This window comes from Ostrinia nubilalis, chromosome 4, assembly GCF_963855985.1.
Source record: "Ostrinia nubilalis chromosome 4, ilOstNubi1.1, whole genome shotgun sequence".
Taxonomy (NCBI): Eukaryota; Metazoa; Arthropoda; class Insecta; order Lepidoptera; family Crambidae; genus Ostrinia; species Ostrinia nubilalis.
Window position 1 is genome coordinate 6250293 of NC_087091.1, and position 25538 is coordinate 6275830.

The window sequence follows — 25538 nt, forward strand, 5'->3', positions numbered from 1 at the left end:
AATACAAAAAGAAATGATATTTGGGGGCACGGTAGTGCAACCGCCAAGTCGAGTAAAATTTTTCAATTTCGGTCCAGTTTTCTAGATACATAACTGCTGTCTACAAAATACAAAAAGAAATGAGATCCCATCAAAAACAATACTTGTCAAAAAAACCAAGTCTCGCAACTCAGTTGTTCTACGGTAAAAAGTTGTGAGATCCATGTAATACCAAGTCCAGGCCAGGAAATCTTTAACGTTTTACATAAATATATTGACTTGGCCATCGCATGAAAACACGTGTAAATTAAATTATTTAGTGCGATGGCCAAGTCAATAATTTATGTAAAACGTTAAAGATTTCCTGGCCTGGACTTGGTATTACATGGATCTCACAACTTTTTACCGTAGAACAACTGAGTTGCGAGACTTGGTTTTTTTGACAAGTATTGTTTTTGATGGGTTAGTATTACCGGTTGCGATATCGTAAGGGAATCAGAATATTCTACTACATACTTTTAAACTACTAAGTTTGATTGAGTACCTAAAAAAAGCCGAGTATCTTTCTGCAGTAAAAAATTGAATTTCTCATTTTCCCACTAGATATTTATTTACAACAGAAATGTTTCGCTAAAACGTAAAAGCCAGCAAAGTGCTATAAGCGTTTCAAAAACTACTTCTAAGCGGGACCGTGTTCCGTAACTTTCTTTATCTTTTATCAGGACAAAGTAGTGTCCCCTTCATAGAGACCTCACAGCCGTTTTGTTTTTATCGTCTCTGTAAAAATAAGTGCCGAGTTCTTTTACAACATGCCGTAGAAATAAATGTGCCATCGCTTCATAGGGTACTACTTTTTAAGGCCAAATAGCGTCTTATTTTTATTTTGTTGAAATCTGTTTCGTCTTTTTGATTTTTCTAAATTATTTTTTTTATATTTCTCTTTCTTTTTTTCTCTCAGTAACCTTTTTATTTTATTTTACATTTTTATTCACGTTATTATTTTTATTTTATGTTTTAATAGTGCGTAATACAAAATAAAAATGTATATCGTTAACGGTAAATGTGGTAGAAACGATATTGTTTACGTTAACTATAAATACGATTTCAGTGCGTGTGCGTGTTATAACGCCGTAGTCGGGTAGTGTAATTTTATTTGTTAGTTACTTGCTATTTCTGGACACATTTCCCGCTTCTAAGAATAGTTTGGTTTATTTATGGTACGCTATGTCTGGTCAACTATTCATCACTGATCATCAATTGAATCGGTCAAACAATAGGTATGGTTAATAAATATTTCCTAAATAAATCTGATGGTCAAATGACTAAAATATTACCCAACTCTACGAATTTTACCAAAGAAAAATATGTCTAAAATCCCTATTTTATTAAGTCACGTAACTTAATTTAGTTTACACATTAAGTGCGAATTATGAATGCTTATAAAATATTAAAGGAATTAATTAAAATATAAATATATCAAAACTCGCTTTGTAAAATAAATTCATGATAAAATAGACGTTACTTTATTAAATTCCCTCCAGCGTTGGCCAGGTTGCTCGCTAAGGATTCGCTTTATGGCTCAATTTAAAAAATGTTCCACATTATGTGGGGGGAAAATAATACACTGAAGTCTTACACTTAAATTAAGGCGCGTAATATCTCGAAGCTGCTTTATATTTAGCGGAATAATTTATCAATTGTGAAATACCTGGACTTTGAAGAAGAGCCCGTCAATCGAGGCATCAACCTTGAACTGATTCTCTTTCATGAATACCTCGGGAGAAACAAAGAAAGAAGTGGTCAAACAACTTGCAGGAACAAAGCCTGGCTCTTCGAAAAATTGACGAGGAAAGTCACAAAGTATTCATTGATCAAAGGAGGGAGATTACCGCTATCGTCCGAGTTGTCTTGGCTCGGGCATTCTGCCACCGTCCTTAATTCCAACATTTTATTTACCTCTGGAATGTTGACTTTGAAGATGTGAAAACTAATTCCTAGTTCCGAGTTTCGTAGTTTTACTTCTTTAGAGGTTTGTTGTTTGATTTAATGAAATTGATCTCTTTGTGAGCGAGCATTGAGCACGTGAGATATCTGTGTCATTTCAAGTTTTGGTCTCAATCTCAAACGAAACAACCCTATGGTGAAAGAATTTTGCTTAGTTTTATTACAAGGCTTAAAAGGTTTCCAGGATTCCAGCCAAATTGTTTCGAAGTTATTTTAGAGGATTGTTTTTTGAAACACACTTATTAGCAATACTACCAAGGTAAATTTATGTTTTCGCTCTGTATTTAATTTCAACTGTAATTAGCTGGAGCTAAATGTTTAAAATTATTTATAGATATTGTTAAAAAATGTTGTTTGGTTAAGTAAATTATCGTACATTAGACACATTGTGTACCTTAATAGGGGCGTAACTTGCTCGGTCGCCTGTTTCGCTTCAAGTTAGGAGTTCCGACAACGCATCTTCCCCGGTATTGTTTAAAGTTTATTAAGTTCCAACATTGCATGACGTAAGTCGACGTCGACTTGGTAATGAACCAAATGCGGCTTTGCATGTTTACTTTGTTTTTAATTTGTAAGTTTTTAAAGGGAATGTTCTTTTTGAAGAACATAGCGCTCTCTTTTGTTGCGAGCGTTTTGAGACATGTTTTGGCGGAGTGTTCTGTTGTTTAGTTACGTTATTGGCCTTTTTCTTTACTATGTCATTAGTTGGATCTTTTGTTATATTAAACCAAAATTCTGTCACACTCATTGTCTTCAGACAAAAGGAATGTTTGCTACAGCAATGGTTTTTAAAATAAAAATATAATTGATTTTTTCAAATCCTACCTCGTTTTGCGCAAAAACCTTTTTATATTTTAAATGAATAATTAATTGTTAATTAATTATAAATTAATTTTGTTGTACTGCTCATTACCAACTTCTTGACGTTCTATTAAAACTTAAGCTCACCTTGCTTGCATTGTTTTAAACTGCAAACTTTATAATAATCCCACCTTTCCATCTTTTTGCTTGTGCAAAATTTGCATAAGCTCTGTACTACTATGTTAACTAACGTTGTCTTATTAGCCTGACGTATGAACATTTTAAAGCAAACATGGAGCAAGTAATTAGTTAAGGCATTGTTAAGTTTCGTTTAAGACTGACGTTGCAGAGTTGTAGGTGCATTAGTTGCGATCTGCCGCAGGCGTCGTCACAACTCAACCAAATTCTCTTGAACTCTCTGTTGCTTACTTTCTTGCACTGCGGTGCGTACACTTTGAATTTAGTTTGATGCATTTATGCAAATGAAGAAGTTTTGTCAGTTTTCAGTCTTTTGGAAACTTGTGTTTAGTTTTTAACTTTAATGGTTTCGTTCCAAGACTTCGGGAACTTTAACATTTGAAATTGTGCGCTTTATTTACTTTAACTTAATACAGAATGCCTTAATATTTGATGAGGTCTTTTTCAAGAATTAAACGTCAATCTTAACAGAAATATTATTTGCTCTAGCAATTTTATCTATAAGTCAAGTAAATATTATATCACTTCTTTATCGTACCTTTTGCCGAAGAATCAGAAATATCTTTGCTTTCAAGGTGGCAACACATTTCGCATGTTTTTCGCTACGCTGAGCACAAGTGAGTTCACTGGTTCATACGCCACTTGTGAACTTTGTATTGGTTGATTCTACCCTTATTTTGCTTACATGGTACTATTTATTCTCATATCGTAACCCAAAGCTTAATAAAAGACCAAGTAGGTAGCCTAAAAAACTGGAGCTAAATATATCTATCACATAGCTCATCGCAATTTTGAAATAAGCTTACGGATCAATTAAATGCACTTTGACAAGTAAAAAAAACCAAAACATTATTGTTCTAAATGGGAAGTAAATTAAGATGTACCTAATAAAATAACGTAGTCCAATGAAAATGACGATACCGCATATCGACGCACTGTTTAAAGCTCCACTCGTAACTCTGTGATCTGGACTCGTGCCCAGCATAGCTGCTCAGCATGACTTATATTTTAAATTAGCAATAGATCTCTTACGTATTATATGTATAAATGCAATCCATTCCAATGCGTGTGAAGTCAATGCCGATACAGCACTCAAGTCACGGCTACACTCGTGAGCCACTGAACTTGGCTCGTGCTCGGCGTAGCGCGTAACGTGCCACTCGTGTCGACTTCTCGCTTGCTTGGGATATGACACCTTACTTTACCATTTTTGATCTCATTATTTTTACATAATGAGACATTATTTTGTTGTATTTAAATCAGTTTGGGAACAAGATTACTGAATAATTTCAAACAATTCAGTGGAAATGAGAGGATTGAAATCTGTAGTCATAACAATACAATTTTTAAACAACAAATAAACACTATAATTTACATCTAATTAACCCAACCCTAATAAAGCTTATCATATTATATTCCTTCTTAGAAACGATCATAATAACTGTTACCAACTAATTAAAGGATTTTACGTTTTGCTTTTCTTTCGTAACGCCTGGAACACTTGACGTACGATTTATTCGCTCAATTTTGCTCCCTTCATCCTTTTATTATTCTGCATAATGGGGTAAATACGGTAAATAACATATTTCCTATATCCTGATTTACGTCAGGGAAAATCCGATAGGTATGTCAGGAATTTGTGAAGTGTGTAGTCTATATGGATTTATTGTCTTCTTTCTTCCATTGTTCGCTGCGATGCGACGATGCCGGAATTCGTTCATAATATCAGATATTCAGACATGGAACATTTACCTGCTTTGTTTATTTTAAAGAGCATTGCGATCGCTTGTACAGCTTTTGGCGGTGGATTCTTTCATGTGAATTGAGGGTTGTTAAATCTCACAAATGTTTTAAGAGCATTAGGTATTATTATAAGTGTTTTATCGCTTGTTGAGCTTAAATTTTCAAGTTTCTATGGTTCCTTGGCCAGATTAAAGTTAAAATTTAAAAAATCAGTCCCTAGGCTCTTTCCAGGGCGTTATACACCTCCTCTAGATCTTCTGTAGAAATTGGCAATGAAAACGATTAGTAGAGAATAATATTATCTATGTACGAGTGAGGTAATTGAGCAAATCTTTTCGTTTTCAACTACACCGATTTAGTGGTTAGCCTGCCTTTAGTTTGAGAATAATGTTAACAGTATTCGTGCGAAATAATTCAAATAATAGACCGTTATAATTTAATTACACAGTGAGTTGAGAGGTTGAGTCTAAGGGTTATAATTTCTCTTTACAAATAGGCATTAATTATGCGTGATACTCCATATTATGAGCCATTTACGAGTTACGGTATTATGAAAATCGACCTTCAGGTCAGACAATCAACTAAATACTAACAATAATTATTATTACTATTCATTGTGCATGCATTGGAATCAATCGAATCAATCGAATAATGCTTATAGCATTAAAGTAGAGTGTGGAAGTCGGGTGGTTAATATTATATTTTGGGTGAGCTAAGTAGGTGAAAAAAAATCGTTTAGGAAATAAAGAGTTTAAGTCAAAATGAACGGATTGGCTTTAGAAATTTAATTTTCATGTCCCTTGCAAAAATAAAAAAAAAATGTCAGTAAAAAAAATCTGCCATTAGGTATTTTGTTCGTCAAAGTTGGAGAAGATTATATTTTAGTTTATTTAATTTACTTACATCCAAATAATAATAAAAATATTATAAATATCTACTTTGTTCTATTTATAAACAAGTTGCTTTATCCTTAGGAAATTATTGATTTAGCTCTACACTCTACAGTCTACATAGTATACAAATCCTACCAAGCATTTATGTACTGTATACAGTACAATAACTATATATTAACTAATCACAAATATCGTTGGCGTTTCGTATCGCAACACCGAACCATCCAAAACCGAGCAACGTCATTAATAGAGGGTCATATTCAGTATTACCATCCTTTGTGCCATAAACGTCTATTAACGGAAAATTTGCCTTTAAACGGATCCATGGTTTGATGTAGGGACGTGCTGATTACGGATTTCGGATATTATTAATAACCTTTTAATAAACAGTTATTATAGTCACTTGTTTTTGGTCAAGTAAGCAATTTTACAAGTTTGGTATGTTAATGACGATAAACATAAAGATGAATACAATTTACGTCTGTATGAAGTTATAGTAGATTTGAAAGAAGATACTTTTACTATAGCAAAAATGCTCATTTCAAAATTTGACTGCAGATTTTAAGTCTTGAATTCAAATACTTGTTATAAGTTCATTTAGAAACAATCTCTCTCGGTGACAGTTCTATAAAATATCCCATAATTTCGGTTACAATATCGGATACGAACATCACTAGTGATCGACTCGGTTTGGTACAATAGCTATTGTGCTCAGAGCAAACTTAACACGCGGTCTGTTAACCGGGGACCGGGTTTTGTCTCGGTAAAGCGCAAACGGGCGCTAATTCTGCTCGTCATTATGCTTGATATTATACGCTGTATTATTTTCTCATTCAGATATTCTTGGGTAACATTATCGATAATACAATATAATAAAAAAAATGTATTTTCTTTTTATGGCACAATTTCGTTCTATACATCATTGAAAGGTTTGTAATAAGATTAGCAACAAAAGTGTCGTTATTTTTCGTTAGACAATAATTTTGACAACGCTATAATTAGTATTTTTTGGTTCCTCAAATTTTTACAGATCTTTAGGATCAAAAATCTGGAACATTTACCCGAACATGACGTCATTATCAAACAGCTTTAACCCTCTGAATTCCCAAGGCCGGCACAGTTGATGTCTATTTGCATGACTAACCCAAGCGAGGAACACCCGCACTGTGGTCAACAATGCGACCAGCAATCCGCTCCGTAATGAAGTTAGCGGCGATTGCGCCCGCTCTCCGCTTGCCTCCGCTTGAACTGAATGCGTAGCAATACATAATGAGTGATGCATAAATGCAGAACGCAAGCATATTTTGTTTCGGATATCCGATTGTGCAGCGAATTCGGATCGAAAATGGAAAACACGTTAACTGAAAACAGTTTTATTAGGAAAAACAAAATAAAAAACGTAGGTACTTAAATCTTACATATTTTTACTAAATACATAGAGATGTTCGTTTTAGTTTAATTTAAAAAATGTCCTTATATATCTTTTTATTTATTAAATTATTATATTTTAATAAAAATAAATATAAGTAGCAGATTGTTTGGCTTGCGTATCACTACTCTCAGCTTACTACACCAGCTTACGCGTAGCAAATGCATCATTTACCAAAAAGTTAATGAATAAGTTCATCTAAAACCGCAATATAATGCGATTAAGTAATTTATTTGCTGCAACACATCTTCAGAGGTCTCTAAAACAGATCTGTTAATGCCTATTTGCAAAGCTTACCCGCTTTGTGGTCAACAATGCGACCGCTCCATAATGAAGTTAACAACGATTGCGCTCTCCGCAACCTCCGCTTGAACCCGACGCGTTGCAATATAATGATAGATGCACAAACGCAATCTTACGGCTTGTTTGTAAACTCCGCGGATTCAATTTCCCAAGATGTACAATGAATCCCATTATTACGGAATGCATTATATTTCATGCTTTGAATATGAACAGAAATTACATCAAAGAAAACTTGGAATAAGTTCTTAACTCGGGAACGTTTGTATATCTAATGTTCGTAACTGAATCACGTACGAACGTTTAAACCTATTTTATTGTGTCTTTGAACAACTTTCTGAAAGGAATCTTCTTAACATTTATTTGTAATTCTGAATCTGAAATACAAGATTTCATCCTTTCGTAGATGCTTTTGCCAATCTATACTTAATGTTATAAAGTTAGAAAGTTTGTTTGCTTGAACGTGCTAATCTCAGGAACTACAATGGTCCAATTTGAAAAATATTTTTGTGTTGGATAGCTTAGGCTATTATTATAACATCACACTACAGCTACAGCCAATAGGGGCGGAGCAGTAAAGAAAAATGTGGAAAAAACGGCAAATATTATTCAAACTATTTTCACGCGTACGAAGTCGCGGGCACACCTAGTACCTAATAAGTTTACCTACAACATTTCACGTTTCATTGTTGAGGTCTAAGGTAGTATAGCCGAGGTGTCGGGAGGTTGTGATTTGTCGAGTGGGCGTAATGTCGGTCAAAGGTATTGTAGATCGTGTGACCGAACATACGCGTAATGGGTCTCGAAGACCAGCGGTCGGGAGTGAATGAACTTGTAGGGAGGCGTTCACTTCATAAAACAACGTTACGAATACGATACTATGTAGAAAACAAACATTTAACCACTAATTGACATTCAACCGATTTATTATTGGCTTGAATTTGATTCGAGTTTTGAGAATTGATACGACATAAATCGATTTAGAAAATAATTGAAGACGTGCAAAATTAGGAAACAATAGTTCATAGCAAGATTTTAGCTATTTAAGGGTGGATTCGACAAAACCAGAGTAAATATTAATCTCAGAATAAATCGACAGATATTAATTTTGACATATTTCCCATACTGAAACTGTCAATGTGCCAGCTATACCAAGAGTTATTCTCGGATAAAAGTTTGGTCGATTTTGACCTAAGGAGTTTAATTAGTGGTTACGTAGATAATTAAAAATATCATATCTGATATTACACAGCATGGAGTGTTTATTGTCTGCGAAGCGAAATTCAAAATTTCGGCATAGGAGTGATTATAAAACTTAAATGTTTTATTTCTTTTCTCTTGCAGGTGAGTGAATCTTCACTACTTGAGTGCAGCAACGGGCGTTACACGGCGTCCGATACGGTGAGTTAATTTCAAACGTCTACTTGTAAATGTCCAGTTTTATTTGTAGTTACTGTCCTGTGTTAAATGTTCACCCATGTTATTATGGATAATGTGTCTGTCTATGTATTGGTTTTCTTTATCCATTAACATCAGGTTTACTATCAAAAGCCATTCCTTTTTTAGTTAATTTTAAAGACTTGAGGTAAATAAATTGCACTTGAATCTGATGAAAATAATGACTAAGTTATACGTCAACGAAACAGGATTTAAAACATTGAAACACCACTCCTTTTTGATTCTCAAAAATGCTCATAATCCCCTCTAATTACCTACTTTGTAAAGCTCCAAAAATACAGTCGTTCACGGTCTTAACGAGACGAAAAATACATCAAAATAAAAGTCCAACAGCTAATCAACATGACTTTTCATACTTCAGAAGTATCAAAGGATAGCCAGTCCAGTAAAAGTTATCCGCTTTTTTCGAACTCCATTTGTACATAAATAAACTTTTTCTCTTTACTCCAATGTCTGGAGAGCAGCGAGAATTTACTGAAATCGTATTAACAGATTTCACAGTTTCTAACAAAGATATGGTTGGAAATTTTAAACATTATTTTAATTAAAACAGTTACTACTTTGTTATATATGTATTTAAATATGTATAGTTAAACTGTTTGTATACCTATTACAAATAAATTTACATTTTTCTTTTACTTTTGAAACTGTAGGCGAAATTGCCTCTTAAACATTGATCAGATATCTAATCATTTATTTATGAATTAATCAAAGGAGTTTGCAAAATCTCTATGTAGGTAGATACTATTCAATTGAATATAGCTTTATGAACTGGCAAAAGTGAATCCAATCAATGGGCTCTACCTTAAATAGGGAAAATAAGCCAAATGAATATTGCGATAGGAATAATTCAACCGAGCAAGTCCGAAGCGTCGGCCGAGGCCCACTTGACTCCGCATCTGTTCACGGTTCGAGTCCAAACACTAATTACGGCCCAGTTTTTACCACCTCACTCTAACATGTTCCCACTGCATCCCAGAGGAAAACTTAAAAAAACTCCCAGCAAAACTTCACCATTGTCACATCGGCACAAAGCTCAAATTCCTATGCACCACCATCAACATCACCACCAACTCCTCTTTTACACCAAATTCAATCTTAACTTCAGCACTTACAGTTCGTTTTTGATTCCCAAATTTAAAATCCGGAAATTACACTGCCCTCATTATATAAATTTAAACTCTACCGCGATGTTTGTTAGGACTAATTTCGTTTACGGCTACTAAACATTTTCTAGCTGGTTAGGTCTCAAGATTTGTTCGTACACCACGAGTTGGTAATTACTAATAACTGTAATTATTTTCCTTTTATTTTTCATACTGTGTTTTGAGATTGGTTCTCTTGCTGAATATTAAAATTGTTACAGATTTTGTTCGCTTAGAATATTAAGTGGACGGATTTAGATTAGGTACATAGTTTTTTTTTATAATGGGAATATAGTTTTGTGAAAGATAAACTTGCTTTGTGTGTAAATATTAAAATATTTGCATTGGGTAAAAAAATATTTTGTGTATCCTCACTAAAAAGTACCGCACATGCCAAATTCAAAAATAAAATCACATAGCGTTTCGTGTACTCCCAAATAAACTGCAAATATGCAGAGAATGATGTTCTGTTTTAAAATAAACCGCGGAAGCAAATTCACGTGATTCGTTTAAAACATTCAAGTATGCATGAAACAGATCAATCGGCATATCGGAGCCACCGCAAAACAGACGTAGCATATGCGTCGAATAGCTGCTGAATAATTAAATTGCAATCAAATACCTATTTTGGAATTCCAAAAATCAACGAAACGTACTTCGACGAATGGAATTATACTTGGGAATATAGGAACGAGTTGAAAGAATTTAATTTAAAAATAGTAAAGCTCAGTGGCGAGCGATCCGGCGCACTCGCTCGATGCATGTTTACCAATTAGAAGAGTGTGTTCCCCGTGTTGCTCGATTGAAGTTCAATTTATGATTCCGATTCCATTCTGCGACAATTCCGCCGTAACCGTACTCGAACCGAAATATAGTGCACATCGACGCAAGTTTATTTAGGTAACCGTGTTATTTACCTGCGTATTATTCCCGGTCGTTGTATAGCGTGCAAGCAGATAACAGTCTCAATTGCAGAGCGGCACTCGGAGGATAGCCTCACCTCGCGGACGCCGAGCCTCGACGAGTTTTGAATTTTTAAATTACTCATTGTACGATGGAATGTTGCCAGTCGCATACTCCAGCACGAGCATAATTCCCCCGATCGAAAGTGCACCCAACCCCGCAGACTTATGCGCCAAAATTCAACGCCCGCACCACAGCCTTCGAACCTTACGGCTTGCAGTCAGTTGTGTACTGGTAAACCTAGAACGACGTCCTCTTGAGGGTGATACTAACGAATGTCGTCCTAAATTTTTGATAGATAAAGTTCAAATATCTGTGACGCTCGATTGCGTTCTTGACATCTCGCTTCTAGACCCTGAGAGATCATTCCGGCGCACTCCCACGTAATCCCTAACTTGACTCACGCGCTTCTTGTAATTTCTGATCTGCAGTATCATTTTAAAAATGCAAGTTGAGTTATGTTCGTATGTAAAGTACTGCGGTGGCTTAGCATAAGAATATCTGGAGTATTGGCAGATTATTCACCTGGAACACGGAGATAAGTGTAGTTATATAGGGCGTTTAACAATAGCAGTTGAAGCGCTCTCGTAAGCAAGAAAGTTATTCCACTTACGCCGAGTAAATCTATGACTGCTCGATTCTTGGTACTCGCGTAAATGCCGGTTATGAATAGTTTTGTTGAGATTGTAAGTTAGCTGGCGACGCTTTCTCAAGTTTCGCGATGAGTTTGTGCTTGCCGCCGCGTCCTAATGAAACATTCATTCTCGCTATTATGACTGTGGGAGGGCGATGCATTCGCGGCTCGCGGATTTTTCACACATGATTTGCATACGTTGTTCTTCGTCACTTTAATTACTCTTTCATATATCACACGGCTTCATCAACTTGAGCACGCTACAAAGCACTCTCTCATCTTTATGAAGATCATTTCTTTGTCAGCAATTTGTACTTATACGAGTATATCAATGGCAGTTTTGCAAAGTATTATTCTGGTTAAGGAAAAATTTCAGGCAGAGCCGATAAAACGTTGGATGCAGGATTTAATGAGACTGGTGCATCTAAACAAGCGGCTGACTGCATCGCGCATTGTCTCTCATACAAATAATCGTCCAAGTCATCGACAGAACTCGTTCCACTCTGGCGGCGTACCGCGTCGTAGAATGTTATTACCCGGGAAGCGCAGGCGCAGCCGCGTGGGAGCGAGAGAGGGGATGAAGAAAGTGCCGGGAGGGAAAGAGAGGCCAGCCGTGGGAGGAGGCACGGGGTCAGCGAAAGTGCATTGCCACGGCCGCTGTGCGCCGATGGGAAATGTTGTATTCGATGCACCGTGTATGCACCATGGGAAATTTAATGGGAAATGTTTGATTGTGAACCACTGTTGCTATAAATTTTGTGACGTGCAAAGGAAAAATGCCGGGGTAGTTTGTTTTTCGTTTGACTTTCTACAACTGGCACTATAGCGCCACGTCTGCTTTAAAATATTGCTATATAACATCGGACAACAAATTTTTCATGCTCTAGAGAAACTTTGTTTTGATTTATCAAGAGTAGCTTCAATTCTGGATACCTAAATCATTTGCCGAGCATTCAATCACCGCGAGGTGGCCATCCATGACTCATTTTACAACTTTCCCAATACTAATCGCTTCTTCGTTATCTTCTAATGAAATTACTCCCCAATCCGAATCGTGCTTCATTAATTTTTTACGCGATCTCTTCTAACGATAATTATGCCATTATACATTTATTGGTCTCTCGAAGGAAATTCTCAAAGAAATTCGTGACCTACTTGATAAAACAATTCCATCGGGCACCAAAAAATGATTGAGACATACTTAAACTAATCTCAGGTAATTTTTAAAGGGGGAGTTTCCTTGGAATTCTTTGTTTTCGACAGCGAACAGGCGCACTCTGTCCTGTTGAGTACGAGCCCCACTTGACATGTTTCATTTTTAGCGTTCCTTTAAATGAAACCGGAGCGGGGGCGCTTCTATACGCGGTATCAGCGCTGCGTTCGTGACGTAAAAGATTTTTTTTTTAATTTGGGGAAACTTGAAAGATGGAATGGGAAAAATTAATTCAAACTCATTGAAATTACATCTTACGTAAAATATAACAACGTCCAATTCACGTCTTGGTAGGTACATTAAAGATCTTTATGTCTACAATGGAAAATAAGGCTACACGTAAAGGTCAAGCAATTTGTTACAATACATAATCATATTTGTGTAACTTCTTTGGATTGACTGATTCTATTGTGGAAATAATATTAAAGATTGCTTCGCTCTCCGATTTACATAGAACGTATTTTCCTTAAACATCCCGAAAGTCAAACCTCTCAAAATGATTCCACACAAGTCGATACGTTTTACAAGCTGAATACTGTCTAAAAGGAAGGCATTGTGAATACTTTCGACCCAAAATGACCCTTAAACATGTTGGATAGTTCGCCGGGTCACAAATATTGAAAAATGATTTTATCTGATCGGAATTCGAAGGAGAACTCGGACAAACTGAAATAGAAACTTCTCTAATATACTTTAAAAGCATACTACTTATGAATGCTTCAAACGCTGCTATTTGTATTTATAGCTACGATAGGTAACGCAGTTGCTTTGATTATGGCAAAATATCACGTTTTTGTATGCATATAACTTTAATACTACGAATCATTCAACTTTAGTAACAGATCCAATAATTTATTCTTAGCCTATTCTTGCAACAATTTTAACGCTCAATAGAAATCATGAATTATCTGGAATTATGCAAATAAAGAAATTTGATTTGATTTCATCAATGAATATTTCACGAAGCGCAAAAGAAAACTTCTACCAAGTAAAATCATGCCATAGGTTTTTATTAAGACCACTGTAAAACCTACAAAAGTGTTAGTCAAAAACTGACTAAGTACACAAAACTTGATGGATTACTTCGACGACACAAACGTAACAACAATATCCATAAATGTACAGCATTGACAGTAATCGATTGACTGGAACACTTCGTGTAATGGAACAATGTTTTTGTTTCACCGTAACCCGTGTTTAACGGTGATACTTATCAGTTTGACTGTTGTTTGTTTAGAAACGTGGATGCCGAAATCCATACGTAAATAACTGACGCATATCAAAGATCCAAAATTTGTCAGTCAAATTAAATCTAGGATTACTTTTCATCATGAAATTACCCGCTTTCTGAGTAGTCGTGTTTCTCTGTAATTTTCTCAACTGTAACCAAAGCTAAAACATCAAATTTCAGTAAAAATCGCATGTTCTGCTGTAACCTACGTCGCTTGCTTGTTCCTTAGTTCGACGGCTATTTCGTATTCTGTGGTCCCATATTTATTTTCATTTAATTTAAAGTAAAGCTGAAGCTTAAAATAATTCTGAACAACTTGTACAGGGAAGCATCAGTCTCTAACAACGTCGCGTGCTTGTTGCTTAGTCAAACGACTATTTCGTATTCTGTGGTCCCGTGATCCGGCGGAGAGCACAGACGGCAAATTCGTTATTCCCGAAACGTCTGTACTCTTCAATAATGTTAAGCGGCCCTGATACCTCCTCCCCAGAGGCAGGGCAAACATTGTATCTATTTCAGTTATCATTTTACTTGTCAGGCATACTGATCAGCCCTCCATTTCCTGTCCGGGCCAATTTTTAAAAGGGACCTTTTCAATTCCGATCTCATGACTTTCAATTTCCTCACTCATCCCCAGTTGCAATTGAAATAATTAATCATCTAAGTCCTCTTTTTCTCTTTGAACATTTTCTGTATTTAGAACGTCTACGAGACTAAACTTAATGTAAAGCATAAAGTTAATCTTATCTTGAATTTGAATTGAGATACGTGAAATAACTTTTGCTTTAGTCAAAGTTCGAGTGGACAGTCTGAGTGGAAAACTAAACGCAAACTAATTAACCTAGTGGATGTGAATTAGCTCGAGTAAATGTGAAATAGCACACTGTGTACTCAAAGCAAGAACGTTTGATATTTACGGCGTCGTCGAGTGTAATTTACGTGTTTAGTGAAAAAAATTTGATGCTTGAGGATACTCAAGAACACGCGTTCAGGTGGATTACACGGCTAAGGCTGTAGTTTAATATGCAACGAATTTAATAGTTAATGTGCTTGCGACGCGGAGTGCTCGTGTGTTCGCAAATTACTCCACACGTGTTCCCGAGGGAAGGCTGTGTGGATTTATGTGTGTTGGTCCCAGGCTAGTGCCGAATCTCGCCTGCCCAATGCTGGTTGTGCTGTGATGTGTGCTGATAGCTCTGAAGGATTAGTGCATATTTTACATGCTAGTGCCGTTTTTTACGAACTTTATTTTTGTGTCGCTTAGTTACATAGCTTAGTCGATTTCAAAATTCGGTAGAACAGCAATGAAACTATGGGTTCAAATCAATGGCTTGCTTAAAGAGTTGTGATTTGGTAATGGCTTGCTTAAATCTGTGTTTATTTTTGAGGTTTGTGTCAATATTTTATCACCACCATGATTCAATCAATTCAAAAGTTTATTAGACACGTTCGGGGGCTGCTCTAAAATTACACAATAACTAACCGTGATTTTATATAAAACATCTATCTCATTAAAGTGCATTGAAAATATTATTTTCTGCAAGAAAATCAGTATTACAAAACTCTTACCGCCATCTTCGTACAAGTCTGCAACGTATATGACGTAGCAACCCTTAAAACGTCTATTGAACTGGCTTTCGTTATAATAGGGGAGAGTTCGGTATATTGTACCGCCGGGTAAATTGTACCACCCTCATATTTCGTAAAGTATTTATTGAATGTCTGTAATTGCAACACTCAGCGATACACAACTAAAATCAATTAATATCGGCCATGTGTTTTTTGCCGTGACAACAAACACGTGTGTTTTATTTTGAAAAGTGTTTTTTCATTGTTTTCAAGTAACTTTTGACAATACATGTTTAGATTGTAATTTTGTTAAATTTAATCACAGGATGTTTCTAATATATTATTTAGAAGCGTAAATTAGTGTGGATTACAATTATTTGAAACATTTTTCGGTATTTATAAGATATATTTTTTACCGATTTTTTAAAAGCACTATCACCTAGTCGGCTAAATTGTACCACATCAAGTTGTATGGAACTTTACCAAAGGATTTTGAAATTTTTTTAGTAAATCATATTTTGAAGTTATAATAGCGTAGTTATGTTTAACTAACAATAAATGAAAGCAAAAGACTGGCTAAGTAGATTAGGTACAAGTGTGCGTTACGATAATTGGAATTACAAAACTTGTACTCAAAATCGTGATAACGTGTAAAACAATATCGATTGTCTATGTTATTAACTACTGTTCCTCTTCGTTTCCTAATTTGTTAAGAATGTATCGTATAATATTTTGCTATAGTTTTTTTAAAGGCTTGAAATTTATTGAAATCCAATTTAGTAACCCTGTGGTACAAATTATCGAACCGGTTGGCTAAATTGGACCGAAGCTCTGAACTCGTACTTTGTTGATTTGTGCTAAATATACAACAATCATGTTAATTAATACTTATGAAATAGTAAGTTGAATAATGTATCTTTTATTATATACCATGGACATTAGCAAAAACAAAAGAAAACTATGTGTAAAATGGGATTGAAAAATACTGGTCCAAATTAGCGGACTTTCCCTCCCATTAGGCAACGTGAACTCCGAAACCGCCAGTTTAATGGTGCCTTAAAATAATTTCAAACACAATTTCTCCATTAAAAATATAAAAACTGGAAGTGTGCACTTTCTATGCTAATAAAAATGTAAGTAGATAGGTCGGTAGATACTAGTACAGTGCCGAGGGCGGCAAAAGTATTTTTAAGTCGCGTAAAAATTTAATCACACCAGTTAATTGAATGCTGGGGGTTTCTGTAGCTTGTTTGTCGTATATTTTTACCGCGGTCATATTTTTTATCGGAGTCCCCAAATTAAGGCCGTATTTTATATGTGATGACGTCACTGACGTTTATTTAATAGGCAACACGCATAAAACTGATGCGTTCAACGAGGAAAGCGTTTTCATGAATATCATTTCCTATAGCTTTCTAATATTGTAACGATGCATGTAAATTGATATGTTGTTGGTAAATCTTTAACAATAAATAAAATAAGATAAAAATATAGAACGTTTATTCTACCATTTTAATCTATGTCTAATACTTTTTAAATTAAACGTGTAGATGTCAAAGAAAGTCACGCCCTCACATTCGGCAATAAACATGCGAAGCATTACACAAACATATCGTATTTCAATCCAAACTCCGGGAAAAGGTGTGTTAAATGATATGAAATTAAATTAATAACAATTCTCGTTCTTCCAGCAAAATATCCACTTACTTACCTACTTTGGGGAAGTTTTACAAACGTCTCGCGTCGGGGCGCAGACGCCGGCAATTATGAATTAACTTACAACAGATTACATATTCCCTGAATACTTGTAACAAGTTTTTAATTAAAATTCTTCGACTGAAGCCCAAAGAATTATATTGAAGGCCTACTGATAATTTCAATTTCCTATTTCGAAAAAGTTCTTTTGCGATCTTTATTTCCACATTAATTAGTGAGTGAAGAATCGAACTCCTCAAACTTTATGAGTTGAAAAATTTGCTCAGTGCTATAAAATATCTCAATATAATTTTGTAATTAATAACTACATATCTGTAGAAATTAAGGACCATTGAAATTTTCCGAGAAATCAAGTTATTAACAACTTGAATCAATCAGGTTGAGCTTACATGATGATTTTATATCGCATTGAATATTTATCACACCGCATTTAGAAGCTAGTGCAAGATTGCATACAGGGTAACAAATTACACATAATTTTATTATTATACAAATGAGTTTCTGAACGAGCGCCGAGATGAAAGCGCGTCAATTACAACGCGCATTCAAGCCTCGCGGTTTCCCCTGTTCTCTCTTGGTATTTACATTCTTAGTATCTTCATACTTTTCTGTACATTACCATCTGTATATAGACCATTTACATGAATGTGCCTGTTTAACACGTCAAAATAAAGGTAAACTTGGAATAAATTGTCTAAAAATAATACTTAAACCTTTTTCAAAGGTCTTAAGGGACTAAGTAACGCTAGAAAAAAGGTAGGTAACTCTCAGCGGCCGCTTGTTAAAAACACCAACTTACCCGGCGACCTTTTAAGTGATACTGACACAAATAAAGATTCAGGTAGGAGCCGCCATTTCGCAAAACATCGCCCTTTCAATACCTCCCGCCCCGAAGCCCGCGATTCTTTTCATAACTATGACAGTTGTCATACCAGGCAGGCTTTTAAAAAACCTATTCATTTTGACCTCAAGACGACGCGGGTCTTAATAATGGGGGCAGGGTGAGCCGAAACAGCGGCGAGCGAGGTCCGCACTCCGCATCATCATTACGATTTAATTTCAAGGGAAAGCGGCCGTGACAAAGTCTACCGTGCCATTATTCCGTTCCATCTCGGAGGATGTTTAATAAACAAATGACGTGGGGCCGCGTAATGACGACCCTTCTTTGGGGCGCTCCCACTTTATATCCTTGCAGCAAGGAGCGTGCAGATGCGGTATCGGCCTACGTCCTCAAACTTCAGCCATTACTCCCTAGTTACGTCAAAACCCGCCTCACAAATAAATCTCACAATACCAAGTGTTCAGTCATGAACGCCCGAAAGACCCCATTGAAAATAAACAGAACAATTTGTATTCGCGAATATTTTTTACTCAGATTTGGACTCTAACACTGCGTGACTACTCAAAGGTTCAGAAATAAGATTACGGATTTCTCTTTAATTTTTTTGTTTCCCTCCTAACTTCAAACCCGAATAATTACTCTGAAGATTTTGTTCCGCGAAAGCTGTAAAATTGCGAATGGAGATAACAGTTTGCCGACTCCAGGTCCCCCTCACTAATTTATTCGTTCAAGTTCTTGTCGTTACAGTAGAGGCACCGTTCGTGGGCTTTACTTTATCCTGTTTAATACCCCTAGCATATGGGTTCGAGCGTTACAATTTACTCTACGATAATTTATCAATCTACTTAAGGGAACTTAGTAATAACACCGAACATAACGGGTTGAGTTACGGCTGCGACATGTCACATCTAATTAAAACATTCTACGCGCGCCTAATGTAAAATGTGGATCTGGGAATTCATATTCCTAGAAACTTATCATTCAGACAGTTATTACTGTCTCTGAAAGAGAAACTTTTATTACAGCCGCGTATTTTTCTTTAATTTTCCGTCAATTTTCTCTTCAAGTTTTAAGTGGAAGAAACGGAAAGTATCAGCTGTTAATTATGTTGACATTGACGTTTCCGAAAAACGCTCCTCTCGCGAACAAATTAACAAACGGCCGTAAATTTATTTATGAGTTTTATCATCGTACTTTGAAAATAATACGTAATGTAACTCGGTAACTTGAGGCGCGAGGGGTCGGAAGTTTGAGTTCGATACGTAATAAACACGCGTTCTAATCTTGCGCCGCATCGAGAAATAACATCATTCGTATTGTTTACATTACACAAATGGCTCCGATACATCCTCCCACATTAACACCTGTCACGGTGTCGCCGTCTAATGACACCGTTTATAAGGAAAACTCGGCTGAACACGAAAATACAATTTGGTAAAGTAGCGCGCGCGGCACTGACTTTTTTCGTGACTGAATTCAGTAGGTATTATTTTTTTAACATCTAGATGTAACACATCCAATTACATATTTAGGGTATTCTCCTAACGTACAGTTTGGTTTCTTGTTTGATTTCGCTACATAAAAAAATAGTGTACTTCTGAAATCATGATACTTTCATTTGAATCAAGTGCACATTTATTAAGCGACTAGTTACTTTGAAAAGCTTTCACCCATAAGATGTTTGTGTTCGTATTGTAACCAAACCTGCATATTGTATCTTTTGTGCAATATATTAGTTGCTTACATTTCATAGTTGCATTTCAGAGTTCTATTTTTCACTCCGTTGACTAGGCTAATGGTGAACTTAGTGGCGGTAACGCGAGCGCGTCATTAGGGGTCACGTGATACCAACCAAATTACACAAATACGAAGCGACGCGACCCACAACGTGTATTTATGACGTCCAAATTTGTCTTATATTGATATTTTTGGCATAACTAATGTAAGGGTTAATTTGACTGCGCTGACGTGAAAATGGTTCTGATTAGTAGAAACAATCTGAGTTTGCTTTCATTTGTAAACATAGATTACAAAACAGTAAAAAACTATTTGAGAACTTTCAAGATTTCAATTTGACCAAATAAATTCACGTTGATATATTATATGAAAATGCAACATTAAATGAATTTCAACATAAAATGGCCCATGCGAAACGTTTATGCTTATCTTGGAAGCAATAACAGATTAAGTATCGGGTATAGAACTTCTTGCAATCGTTAACCCTAAGCGTGCTCCTAAACTGCATGCACCGCTCTAATCTGCAATCGATAAAAGAGACGATTTATCCAACAAAGGCTTAACGTATGACGAACACGGCCCCCGGGGCCCATGGTCGGCAAATCGCGGCGATCCCCACAAATTTACCCACAACTAACCACCTCGTGAGAGTCGCAACGAAGATTAATCGGCGTTCTACGGATTACCGTGCTTGCCGCAGACAGTACATCCATTCAACACATCTGCATCCAAAATAGAACCTATTCACATGGCATTAGGCACAGAATTTCCATGCGATACGCCTACCTGAAATTTCCAGGGTTTGTTATTGCATTATAGTTCAATTTTGCACAAATGTGGGACGTGAAACCGATTTACCTAAAACTAATATTGCTCAAGTCCTTTCGATAAAGCTTTAACAAATCTCGAAGGCGACAATCGAGGGTCTATAAAAGCGAGGAAAAGGCACAACCCAATACGTCAAGACCAGCGGACAGCGATATAAAAAAAATAACAAAGCATCGAAGAGGTCCGGATCTCATTTAGACAAATCGCTCGTAGCGGTCAGGTCAGATACCAATAATAAGGCCCACACATGCTATTGTACTCCTGGCCGTCATTAGGCCGCTTCCGTGTACCCACTCCGCGGTATTTCAACTCTTATCACGAAACAGAAGGGGTTAAAATCGCATAACGCACACGAGTTTAAGTTTGTGATCGTTCCGTGTACGGAGCCCGACGACCCAATATCCGACGCTATCGGACCGTCAGTCGTACTCTCGTGGAGGCGATTGATTTTTCTGGATCACAAATTGATATTGTTAGGGTTTACTGAACAACCGTGGCCCAGTAACGTGTGGTAATGAGGCAAAACAGGGAAAACACGTTGGAAAATTTTCTTTTCGGATTTATCTTAAATGAGTTCCCAGTGAGTAAAATGTTGTGACAATGTTCATAATTTATACTTTAGAGACCAAAATTACGATAAAGAGAACAATACTTACGTAGACCACAAAAATCCTAACAATAACGTCAGACGTTTGGCTTAATATTTCTATAATATTATGAAATGTCTACAGAAAATGGAAACAATTTTCAAGAACATTAATCTGATAGGAAATTATTAAATTTTTAGTAGTAGGTGTTAGCTGTACTATTAACGATTTTTCCTGGTCAGTTCCTAGCCAATTCAGCAAAAAACTCTATGATGTATTATTACAACATTTTCTTCCCCATCGCAATACAAAGAAGCAGCCCCAGTGTAACCGGACTATTTAATTTGGTTTAATAAAACACGGCACCGCTCTAGAGCAAAGCAAACGCGGACTTGTAACGTTTTAAGTCAATTAATCTGCTACGACTACGAATCTACGGAAGGAATATACTTTTAATTTTTATTAGGCGCTCTGAAACTGCGGGTGCGCCTTTGAAAATGTTCGCAACGATAAAAATCCGTTCAAACGAGCTGGAAGACAGTGTAGTGTTTTGTTTTCAGCAGTGTATAATGAACGGAATTGTTTTCGAAAGGTTTTAGAATGCAATTTTCATCCGTGATCTTTCAATCGAGATGAGTGGCCGCCATGTCATAGCCGGGAAAATACGAGTACAAATAAATTACGTCCTTATGAAGTCATATTTAGAATCTTCAAGTTTTGAAATAATAATGTTTAGCAAAGCGAATTTTCAAAATAAACTAATTCCAATAATTTACCATATCTCTTATGATATTTGTCTACTTTCAATAATGTCATAAATTGCATGAGTCTTCATAATTATATTCATTTAAAAACTAGCTGTAACATTATTACGAAATAAACGTCTCTGCAATGCATATTAGATGAGACCCTTCAACACATTTCAATATCAAATGAAATGTTCATTCTTAGCTATACTCTACTTAATTCAGTTCTCGGCATAATAAAATACGCGACAGTCTGTCTAGAGAGCAAAGCAAACTCGGACTTGTTGCATTTAAGTTAATTAATACGAAGAAGATCAGATAAAGTCCGCAGTCCGGCTCGAAGGACCAGCTAGTTCGGCGTCAAGTTAACTACGTTACTGCTTATTTGCGACGTGTAGTTGCTTTTAATCAGGCTAAAAATAACCAATGAATGTACAAAGTTATGCAGTTAGTTCTAGATTTATAGTACTCGCAAGTTTTCTCGTAATGCAGATAGGGATCACTACGAGAAAGTATTTACGTTACTTATGAAACCTTTGATTATGTCATATGACATAGGAATTCTATTATTTTATCGATTATGTGACAGTTTATAACGATGTCACACTAAATGATTTTGATAAATTTTGATTTGATAAATGCCTGAATGATTCCTATACTTTGTGAATTTTATCGCGTGTCGATAAACATTTTTGATATCTAAAAACAACTAAAGCTAAATGTGTTGGAATTTACGACTAATTAGAAACAATATAGCAGCTGAATCTTTGACGTTTCCATATAAATTGTTTTAATTATTTTGCGCTTTATCACCAAATTTTACTTAGAATAATTCTATAAATAACATTCCGATGAACCTAAGTAATAATAAGACTACCCTTTCCTTCCAGTCAGACGAGGAACATCGGGTTATGGAGATATTTTCAGAGGTCAGTGGGATGTTGCCCTATTTTTACAAGCTTTTATAATCCTTCTGTGTGGAGAAACATTTTGTTTAAAAATACAGTTACGTTGCAATAAAATACACTAGTAAAATTGCTTCTCTTTCCATCAGCCGTATAAGTGATGAACTTACGATATCTTAACTTTATGATACCTTTCTTTTTTTAATTATCTTTGACGTTCATAAGTGCCAAAATACTGGTCGAAAATTGAATAAAAAGCTATTTTGGATTTGATTTGATTAGTTTGTGACAGATCGTCATAAATTATAGCCTATATGTTAATCTGGGTTATAAACAATAATACTGTAAAGTTTAATCAAAATCCGTTCAGTAGTTTTTGCGTGAAAGAGTAACAAACACCCAGACATCCAAACTTTCGCATTTATTATATTAGTAGGATTATAGATCTGTATACTTCACAAAAAGCAATATTGTTCCTTACACACACGCCTACGATCTAAACAAAGGAACACGTGACAGATTTGTCATTATTTAACGTCGACATAGAAGTTTGGAGCGAATTATCTTTCTATTATGGCGTAGAAAGTCGTTCCTACGCCAATGTTTGGTGGGAGCAAACATTGTGTGCCGATTTTTCGGAAAGCAATCTCAGAATAAATATTATTTCGGTTTTACGCCTACCTATGCTGCCATAATACAGGACACATTTTCTTTTCCGGCTGAGAAATTGTTTAACGTAATTGAAGTGTTTCGGTATAATTCCAAATAATAAAGTCTGTTTGATTATTATTGTTAAGAGGTACCCAATTCTATTGAGCTTGATTCTAGGAAAGTCTGAAAGCTTACGCTGACTAAAGGTATGGAATACAGGGTGAGTGGAAAACCTCATGTGATATTCTACGAAATCTTAGCTTTCATGTGCCGTTATTTCGGGCTAGAAACTACTTGTTTTTTGCGCTCGCGTAATTTGACGATTAATAAGAAGCTTCAAGGAAAACAGCTACACAATTCTACTGAAAGTAGTTTTAACATACCAAATGAGATATTATACACGTACTTAGTTAAGTTTTTTAAACTATTGAACTTTACTTGATATACACGCCGCATGCTTCATTAATAAAACAACCCCCTTTAAATTGAAGAAAAATCTTTCTTGTCTTACGAATTCGAACACATCTCAGACCTAGCACCTCCTTTTGCACTCACCCTGTATACGGGGATTACAAAAGAGCAAGTCGAGACGAAGCCAAAAATATGAGATTCATGTGAAAAGCGCAAGTGTCGCCTCTTATAAAACATATAATTCATAAATTTTCCCGAGCGGTTGGCGCCGGCAAATCTCGATGCGTGCGGGAAGCAGCCTAATCCCGACTTAGCTGAGTCAAGGAAATGAGAGCTCAAGTAGGGCTGCTGTATTTAAGGGAAATTATTTTCGGATGCTCTGAAATGGGTGATCGTAAAATTGCATTCACGAAAATGTACAGTCTTCTTCCTTTGTAGGCAACCCAGACTACAAGCCAGACTTTGTGAGTAGCCATTTTTAGAAAGCAAGTGGATAGAAGTACATCAATCCCCAAGCGGTCGGATATTATGACCGAGAAACAATTAATTGATTTTATCTAATGTGTCTTAAATTCGCGAGGTCTCAAAATTGAAAAACAAAGCTAATGAACATAAAATTGATGACATGAAAGAGATAATATGTTAAAAGAACATCACATTTGTCATATAAATCAGTAGGTATACACGAAGAAAACAATTTTCATCTTTTATAATATAAAATTTTCCGAAGCCATAAATAAAAATGTTAACCAGTCGGTTGATCCTCGGCAGATGTCTCCCAAAAGCCGGGGCTTCCCCGGGCGCTAAAATATAGGAAAGTTTTCTCGAAGACGGGTGACAACCCTAGGAGCCACCCCTTCTTACAGTCCTGGTACTTACCTATTAATATACAACGAAAAGTGCTGATGGAACATTTATTTACACACCTGTTACTATAAAACGTATATTTCAACGGAATGAGTATTGTTTGTCACACTTAGGCTGGATTGCACCATCTTACTTTAACTTTGACAAACGTCAAAAGTCTGTTAAACTCTATACAAAAAGCACCGGTTATCGGTATAGTTGCTGTTAAAGTTAGGTGGTGCAAATCAACGTCTTTTCACAAGACGTTGTCACTTTTACTATTTCGTTAAATGAATTTGCATGTTCTATACTCTATTTTAGATTAGCAGAGCAAAGATGTATTTTAATAAAACAAACCTAGTACCTACTCCTGATATTAAACGTGTATGCCAAGACAGGTAATTACACGTTACCTTGTAAATTCTTATTGAACCAGAGGTTTGTTCATTATTAAACAGAGATCCAATACACTGCGGATCGGGCCTTTGTGCCACAAAGTGGGGCTTGGCTTTGAATACCATAATCCTTGGCTTCTAGTAAGAACACTGTAGTTAGAATTTGTTGCTTGTCTTAGCTGGGATTAAGCACGTCTGAGGTCAGAGATATGAAGGAAGAAACATTAATGAGTTATTAAGTAGTAGCTTAATTTCAACCATAATTATTAATTAAAGATAGTAAAATATTAATTTCGTCAAGTGTTTGTTTCATTA

General features: G+C 35.9%; 1 protein-coding gene across 5 annotated transcripts in view; it reads left to right on the forward strand.

Annotated features, from left to right (window-relative positions):
- LOC135088582 (polypyrimidine tract-binding protein 1) overlaps positions 1 to 25538 on the forward strand; it is a 561827-nt gene that overhangs the window by 401177 nt on the left and 135112 nt on the right. For 2 of the 5 annotated variants that reach the window (XM_063983456.1, XM_063983459.1), the window contains one exon: positions 8692 to 8748. The exons of the other annotated variants lie outside the window; for them this stretch is intronic. In XM_063983456.1, coding sequence (XP_063839526.1) covers positions 8692 to 8748 — 57 coding nt within the window. The remainder of the gene's footprint in view (positions 1 to 8691; positions 8749 to 25538) is intronic. 5 annotated transcript variants of the gene reach the window in all.